Below are 9,086 nucleotides of genomic sequence, written 5' to 3'. Positions count from 1 at the left end.
TAACATTCTCTTTTGTCCTTGACAGCCATTTGAAACTTCTTGGTCCACCATATTTCTTTATTAGGCAGGCCTCTACCTTTGACACTCCTATACTTCTTTGGTGGGTTTTAAAACCACCAGCCACTTCATTCCATATTGAGCTACTTTCTCGATTATATTTCTTCAAATCTTTCGCATTTAGAGTCACTTGTATTGCTCATTGCATGTTCCACCTCCTTGAAGTGGAATTTTTTGGTATTTCTTCTCCATATCTTAATAATGACATCAAATATCACTAACCTGTGTTGCTTAGATAGGCTCTCACTTAATAGACTTACAGTCCTTTATCCAAGTAAGCATTGATTATTTGAGTAAAATTTTGCACACTTCTAAAAGTTAGTGACAATGTAATTGAAGCAAGTATTTGATGATCCCAAATCAAAGTCAATCGCAAAGTTCAAAAAATGTTACCTGCTTTGTTCCAATCCCCAAAACCAAAATTCCTGGGTACTTTTTTGTTGCCAGAAGTTACCTTTTTCATGCTATCATTCAAATTCCTTCAAGATAAATATCTTATCTCGGTTCTTGACTTTCACATGCCCGTTCACATCTCCTCCAATGGAGATCTTATGTGACTATGGATTGCTTGAATCAACCTGCCCATGTGTTTCAAAACTGTTTTGGTGAATCAAATAGAAAAAGGAAATTAGTCCATTGAGAGACAAACAAAACAGCAAGTTAGCAACATATCATTAGCTTTTTACAGAAACTTGAAATGCATTGCAGTAGGGGCATGGTGTAACATAGACCCAGTTGCTTCTGCATCATTATCCTACAATGAACTGCCAAGTTCCTTCTGCATCATTATTAACTCATTTTGCTTTTCTGAGTGCTTGTGCATTTTGTGGATGCATCTGACATATAGTATCACTTGATGCTATCTCCAGGCCACAGCTACTACTTCAATCCTACAGGGCGCTTCTGTTCAAGAACAAGTAGATGAAACAGCTTCCCAGGACAGTAACTCTGATACAGTTGCAAAAACCCCACCTCTTAAAAATAGTGAGCTCAGTTCTTCTGCCCCACAAACACCATTAGGAAGCCAAGCTAATCCTGGTACTAAAATGGCTCAACTTCAACCTTGCTGCTGAATCAGCTCCTTTGTTATTCTTTCAGGCCTGAGTCCCTTCTGTTTCTCTAAAAGTTGCAGGTGTGGTTGTTGATTCACCTGCAGTTACCGTGTCAACTGTGGCAGAGGAAGAGGAAACCGTCCCTTGTCATAAACCATCCATAGCTCTTCCTGAAACTGGATTAAGGGCTGTTAGTAGAGGTGCTCTGTCCAGCCAACCTTCTTCTACTATCCCACTTAGTTCTGGTACTACAATTTCCAGCAGTGGAGCCCTTGGAGCTCTCCCTTCAGCTTCTGAAATGGGGAAAAGAAACATTTTGGGTCCTGATGATAGATTGGGGAATGGCAGTATGATGCAGTCTCTTGTTTCCCCTGTGGGTAACAGAATGGTCTTGCCACAAGCTGCCAAGGCTAATGATGGACTGGGCTCAGCAGATACTGGTAATGCTAGTGAGGGTGGAGTTATGGGTGGCAGGGTTTTTTCTCCATCCGGAGTTGCTGGTATGCAGTGGAGGCCTGGAAGTTCCTTTCAGAACCCAAATGAAGCGGTATATGCAATTTTCTCTCATCTCTTTTTTGCTTTGCATTTTGTGCATCTTTATAATCTCAAAGGGAAGGGATGTTCTAAAATTATGATTTTTTACTATTGTTTGTTTTCTGCAATCCATTCATATATAATCGTATTAATATTTCTCTGGATCTTCAGGGGCAGCTCCGTGGCAGAACAGAGATTGCTCCTGATCAGAGAGAGAAGTTTCTGCAAAGATATCAGCAGGTACAGCAACATAGTCAGACTAATCTTCTTGGGATGCCTTCTCTTGCAGGAGGAAAACAGTACGCCACTCAGCAACAGAACCCACTCTTGCAGCAGGTGCTCTCTTTGGGGTTCCTTCATGCTGTTTCCTGCCTTTTACGTTGCGTTTGCATTCTGAATTTTGTTTTCTTCCTCTTCTGTACCAAGTTTTGTGTGAACGTTTAGACAACAAGTTTATTTGAAGTTGGATGGAATTTGATTTATTGGGATGAATATATGAATCCTGTGGGTTATTCCTTACATATTTTTTGACGGAACATCACTCCCTCCAACACACACACACACACACTGAGGATTATGTATTCTTTGATACATTCAATGTTAGGAATTTTGTCTGACCACTTTTTTCACTTACATACGCTCATACGATTGGTTAAATTTCAGAGTCATCCTCTGATATCTTTTAAATGGGGGCATTGTAGTTTATTGAAATTGTTTTTAGGCAAAACTGTAATCTTTGGGAGCTAAGTGTTATAGACAGATTTACGGCATCATTGCAATTTTTTTATTTTTTTATTTTTTTTAACGACTCCCAGTACCTTTTCAAGTCAATATAATGAAGAGTGAAGAAGATTTGGTATAGTGCAATTTCTTAGAACAAAGTGCTTATGAGCTATGGGTCTTTTGGAATATCTTGATAATAAGTGGGTAGTAAGTTGGGGGTCCTATGAAATTTATCGATAAAAGTATGTTTGAGTAACTTAAATTAATAAATTATTATCAAGGGTCTGTGACAAAGCTTTGATAAATTTTTTGGCTGATTTTGATACAAGTTAATGAAGTGTGTGGTTGAAAGGCTGAAATAAGTGGGGTCTTATGAAGTGTGTAGTTAAAATTGAAGTTTGACCGGTTGAAAAGTTGATAAAATTTTAGCCAAGTTTTAAAACAAGCAATAAGCTTTGCCAATCATGTTCAAAATCTTTTCCATTGGCTTTCTCGATGTATGAAATTTGTGCTTGACATAATGTAATAATTTCAGTTCACTTCTCAAAGCTCATCAGTCGCTCCTCAGCTTAGTTTGGGAGTTAGCGTCCAAGCTGCAGGTCTTAACAATGTTATATCACCCACTTCATTGCAGCAGCAGCCAAGTGCAGTCCATCAACCATCTAATCACCAGGCGCCAATGTCCACAATATCTAGGGAGGCTGGTAATTTTTTATTAATTGTTAGAGTTTATGACCTTCATATTTTTTATCGTGTAGCGGTTATGGCACTTAACATGCCAAAGCTTTGAATATTGAGTTAAATCAATTTTTAGATTTGATGTTCATTTGTGACTGATTTTGTTTCTTGTTCCAAGAGCTCTATCCCTCAATCCGCAAATGCTTCTCTTTAAGAAGACTGCTCACATAAGAGAAATTTTATTCGTACTATCCCTAACCTGAGCTTCATGTTACTCCTGCCAAGTGACATGTCAAGTCTAGGGCATCCCAATTGGATTGTCTGAGATGACAGTTTCTCATTCCTAATCTATAAAATCATAACTTTAAAAATAAAAATAAAAAAGAGGGAAAAAGAGAATTCACTTGAGAAATCAAAGACTGTTTGTTAGTACCTTTTAAGTGCAAGCTCCCAAGTTGCTTTGAATGGAAAATGAGTATATTGTTTGTTCTTAGGGAAAGGCAAATGTGAAGCACAATACTTGAGATGTAAATATCTATTTTGGTAACTTTTTTGTAGTCCAGAAGTTCAAATAATTCGAGAGACAGGTCAGTTTTGTATCTTCAGCTAATTTTAGACCAAATCTTTGGTCTACGCCATTGAAGGAATTCCATGAAATTTTATAACTTCTTCTCGATAGCCCATATCTTACTAATTCTGCTAAATGCGATAATCATACTATTGGCACAATTTCTGGGGAAAAATATCATGATTATGAAATTAAGCTTGGTATGGGTATACAAATATATGTGATACGATACTTATTTATATAATAAATATCATTGCTATTAGTTTCATTTGCCGACATGATATCTTGTGATACCAAGCATTAGAACCGGCAACTATGCCCATTCTTTTAATATTCATCACTAAAAGGAAATTTACGGGCACAAATCCCAGGATATGTTGCAAAGTGTTTTCTATTGTTTCGGCTAGAATACAACGTGAATTGTAGCATCTAAAGTCATAAGCATGTGGTAATAATCATGAGATCACTGAATTCAATAAACTTATTTGGAAGGTTATTTGGCCATTACACCATCTTTTGATGATTGGATGTCGTTTGTAAATGTGTAGATGCAGGACTCACAAAAGTTGAGGAGTTGCCGGAGCAACAAGCTATTTCTGAAGGATCAGCAGCAGAATCTGGTTCAAACTCTGTGCTTGGGAAGAATCTCATGCAAGAGGATGAGTTGAAACATTCTTACACTTTGGATGCACCTGTACGTTTAAACATCTTTAGTTTCCATTTACAACTGCGGAGGGACCTATTATCGATGATGTACTTGAATTCCTCGTGTCTTCACAATGTGTAGCATAGATGCCCAGATCTTTGGCCCTCCAACACCCCCAAAGTGAAAATAAAAATGAAATTGACTTTAGGGTGGCAATTGCCTCGAAATTCATTGGTTTTTCTTATGGTATTCAATAACTTGGTTTATTCATACTGCAGTTATTTTGGTGGTGTTGTTATGTTATTCTCTGTCAAACAATGATGCAATCAACTAAGCTGCTGTTATTTATGCAGCAAGCTGGAGTTGCTGGCTCACTTGCTGAAACGTCTCAGGTGATGAGGGATACTGATCTTTCTCCAGGGCAACCTTTGCAATCTAATCCACCTTCTGGAACTCTTGGTGTTATTGGTAGAAGAAGTGTCTCCGACCTTGGTGCCATTGGTGATAGTATCACTGCGTCAGCTGCAAATCCTGGAGGATTTCATGATCAGTTGTACAATTTGCAGATGCTGGAGGCTGCATACTATAAACTTCCTCAACCCAAAGATTCTGAGCGTGCTAAGAGCTATACCCCAGTATGAAATTCACATTTGCCAAATTTTGTTATTCATTGATTTTTTTTTCTTCACTAAATTATCCAGTGTTTTCTTCTGCTATATACAGAGACACCCTGCAGTCACCCCTTCAAGCTTTCCTCAAGTACAGGCACCTATTGTCAATAATCCTGCCTTCTGGGAACGCCTTGGATCTGATACTTATGGCACCGATACTCTATTTTTTACATTTTACTACCAACAGGTTATTTGGATGTCTTATTTTTCATTTTATCTTTCATTTTTCCCCTCTCTCTCTCTCTCTCTCTTTTGGTTTTAAAGGTCTTTCATTTTTCATTGCATCTTGAATTTTTAGTAGTTTCAGTGGTTTTGTTTTCACATATGCAGAATACTTACCAGCAATATCTGGCTGCAAAGGAATTGAAGAAGCAATCTTGGAGATACCACAGAAAGTACAACACATGGTTCCAACGACACGAGGAGCCAAAAGTGGCCACAGATGATTTCGAAAAGGGGACATATGTGTACTTTGATTTCCATGGCAATGATGAACAACATGGATGGTATGTCTATTCAAACTATGGATGTCCATTTGTGCATTATACTCCATTTACTTATTGCAGAGTAACTCTATTGATTTCCAACCGAAAACCTTTAGAATCTCGCAATCTCAAGCACCGAGTCCTGTCATCATGTCATTACAATTACTAGCTTTAATTATTGAAAGCATTCACCCCTCAACTGAATAAAAATAGTTTCTTTGGCTTTGCATGTGAGTCTGCGAGTGTGTATAGTTTTATGGCGGACGAAATTCTGATCTCGTTTTAAGAAATATATCCTTTCATGCTTTTCAGTTACTTCTCTGTCTTTGCTTTTCTCAGGTGCCAGAGAATCAAGACTGAGTTCATATTTGAATACAATTTTCTGGAAGATGAACTTATCGTGTAGAATCTGAATATAGCATCTTCTACCCTGTCCATCATTCTATGCTGGTTCAAACCGTTCCGAACCCGCCCAACTTCAAGTAACATGTACGTTTATATGTTACTTTCATTGACACAGTATGGCCATTTGGATTTACAAATGTTATTTGCTTTTCTCAATTAACTCCATGGGGACTGATCAATGCATTTTATACTATGAAGCATCTTGATAAACCAGCTAATAGATAACCCTATTTAGTTAGTTGAACAATCATGTTAGCTTGGATAAAATTGTACATAAAAATAATTCTCATCTCATGAGACTTTTTAATACGATGTTTAATTAATGTGTTCTTATGCAAAGTTCGTTGGAAGATAATTGATGTGGACGTCCAATAAACCGTTCACTCAATGTATGCATACCATAATAATACATTTACATGAATCATACTTAAATCTTAGATCCATCTTAATCAAAGTTCGTTGAGAAGTAATTAATGTGGAGTGTTGATGGTTAATGAACCCTTCAGTAATACATGGCAGACAAATACCAAAAAAAATCGAATAAGAGTGCTATTGAAAGGGTCTAACAGCCTATTTGGGAGAGATTTTTTATCCCAAAAAATTAATTTTTTAACCGTTATTTTACTATTTCAATTGTAATTTGACTTTTTCTCTCACAAGTGGATCATACTTCTCTTTTAACGGTCAAAAAATCAATTATTATAATCCCTCCCAAACAGGCCTAAATATTGTTTGGATAAAATTGTCCTTGAAATGATTCTCATCTTTTGATACTTTAGTCCCTGCTTGGTCCTCATTAAAATTATAATTTATTTCTCTCTTTTCTTATTAGTCACATATTTTTTAATAAAATAATATTATACGTAATTTCAAAAAATTTCTTCATTTTTAACCACATTCTTAAAAATAATAATAATAATAATAATAATAATAATAATAATAATAATAATACTATTCCAACTATTCAAATTTTAAATAATGGGGTAATTTTAAATAATGGGGTCAAACGGGGGTTTAGTATGTTTTTTAATTTGATTAATCTGCACACCTTTACTAATACATTTAGTGCGTATGAATATATGTGAATCACACATGGGCAGATTTAGGGGGGATTGGGTTGGGCTACAGCCCGTTCCAGCCCCCAGCCCATTTCATTTTTGCTATGAACAAAAAAATTTATGTAAAAAATATATTTTTTGTGTGTAATATTTTTTTACTTTTTTATTTTTGGGCACATTAGCACGGCATGAATTTTATTTATTTATTTTTTGTTATTTTTTGTATGATCTTGAATCCACCCCTATTATTACATGAATGCATTTATTGTTGAGGAAATTATGCCACACTCCTATTTTTTAATAAATATTTTTCACGACCAATCTTAGGTCCATCATATAGTTTGTTGGTAGATAAATTCAATAAACTCTTCAATATATGTATGAATATGCGTGTCAATCAAATAAAACAAGTAGTCAAGCAATATTAGAAATAATCTAACTATGACTTGTAACAAAACTATCCATAAAATGATTCTCCTCACAAAATTTTAATATGCAATTTAATTTGTGTATATATGTATTACATTTAGCACGTAAACGTGCACCACATTAATACATTTATGGTGTGTTTGATTACATTTATTTTCTATGGAAAATATCAGTTTTTCACCCAAATTCCTACTTTGAGTGTTTGATTGCTATTTTTTTTTATGGAAAATATTTTTCAATTTTTGAAAATATGCCTAATTTTCCTTATTTTTAAGGAAAATATTTTCGTTGGGTAGAGGTGGTTTTTATTTTCCACAAAAGATGGAAAATATTTTCTTTTCTAGGTAATATTTTTCATGTCAATCAAACACACTCTTAGTATTACATGAATTATAACCAAATCTTAGAATCATCGTCTTATTGAAAAATTCATTGGAAGATAATTAATGTGAAGTGCCGATGTTCAATGATGAATCCTTCAATAAATGTATTTACATGAATCATAAATGACCTGAGGTCTATCTTTTTATTCAAAGTACATTTAAAGATAATTAATGGAGAGTGTTGACGTTCAATGAACTATTCAATAAAATGTATGAATATACATGTCAATCAAATAAAAAAAAAAAATTGAAAAAAAATATTGTTTAAATAATCTAAATATAGCTTGTATAAAATGTCCATAAAACGATTCTCATCCCATGAGACTTTTAATATGTTGTTTAATTAATATATACACGTCTATTAATACATTTAGCAAGGTAATACATTTAGTATGTACATGAATCATAACCAAAACTTATATCCATCTTCTTATTCAAAGTTCATTAGAAGATAATTAATGTGAAATGTCGATACTCGATGAACCCTTCAATAAATGTACAAATCCGTGTGTCAATCAAATAAATGAAAAATTGAAAAGAGTACTATTGGAATAATTCAAATATAACTTCGATAAAATCGTACTTAAAATGATTCTCATCTCTATTAAAGATTTAACTAGAATTACCTGCATGCAACCTAACAAAGTCATCTTTGCCTCCATGAAACCTTATCAACATGTTTGATATTAAGGCATAGAGAATAAATTAAAATTTTATATTTTACACTTTCAAATCTTATCTAAGTAATAATGCAATACTAGTTTATCCTTAAACTCTAATCGTGTTCTTAAAAAAATAATAATAATAATAAAATTCCCAAGTGGTGGTGCTGCTTGTCTACTAGTGGCCGCTGAATCGAAATTTGGATATTAATCTCACTATCGAATTATTCAGTATAAGAATTGAGAAAAAAAAAATTAATATTTAAGTGCAATTGATTGGCTAAACTCTTTCAAGATAAGGCAGCCAGCACTGCCATGAAGAAAACTGATAAGAATGAATGGCGTGTACGAGATGATTTATGCTCTATGTACAGAGGGGTTGACAGAACTCCTTTAGATTAGACACATGGGGTCCACCCACTGTTTCTGATCCGAGAATCTCATCTTGTACGTGTAGCCTCTTTTGTACGAGACATGTTTGAAAGATTAATGAATAACGACACAAGTTATTGTCGATTTTTTGACAAGTTAAAAATTGCTTCTAGATTTAGAAAAAAAATTTTATTTTTGTGACGGAGAAATTCGCAACCGCTACCCTTCAAGTGCGCACTGGATAAATCCTCTGACTGACGCAATAGCTTACAAATTACGCCAATTAGGTAAACCGCGCTAGACAAGCCCTATGCAACAAACTTAACTGAGAAAGTGTTGGTAGGGGAAATCGAACTCGTGATC

The 9,086-nt window shown here is 34.8% G+C and overlaps 1 protein-coding gene across 4 annotated transcripts; it reads left to right on the top strand.

Moving 5' to 3' along the window:
• The first annotated feature begins 901 nt into the window (after positions 1-901).
• LOC111384851 (CCR4-NOT transcription complex subunit 3-like) lies at positions 902-6,152 on the top strand. 4 transcript variants are annotated; one of them, XM_023009185.1, is made up of 9 exons: positions 902-1,095; positions 1,190-1,656; positions 1,815-1,979; positions 2,902-3,070; positions 4,161-4,306; positions 4,612-4,893; positions 4,982-5,116; positions 5,260-5,435; positions 5,754-6,152. In XM_023009185.1, exons 2-9 carry the CDS (start codon positions 1,408-1,410, stop codon positions 5,818-5,820), a joined length of 1,389 nt encoding a protein of 462 aa, XP_022864953.1. In that variant the 5' UTR covers positions 902-1,095; positions 1,190-1,407; the 3' UTR covers positions 5,821-6,152. The 4 variants fall into 4 exon arrangements, with proteins under 4 accessions (XP_022864953.1, XP_022864955.1, XP_022864954.1 ...); XM_023009187.1 differs by having other exon boundaries at positions 1,184-1,656; positions 3,004-3,070; XM_023009186.1 differs by having other exon boundaries at positions 1,184-1,656; positions 3,001-3,070.
• Positions 6,153-9,086: the final 2,934 nt, after the last annotated feature.

Source organism: Olea europaea, unplaced genomic scaffold (genome assembly GCF_002742605.1).
Source record: "Olea europaea var. sylvestris unplaced genomic scaffold, O_europaea_v1 scaffold3025, whole genome shotgun sequence".
Taxonomy (NCBI): domain Eukaryota; kingdom Viridiplantae; phylum Streptophyta; class Magnoliopsida; order Lamiales; family Oleaceae; genus Olea; species Olea europaea.
This window is presented reverse-complemented; position numbering and strand designations above follow the sequence as displayed.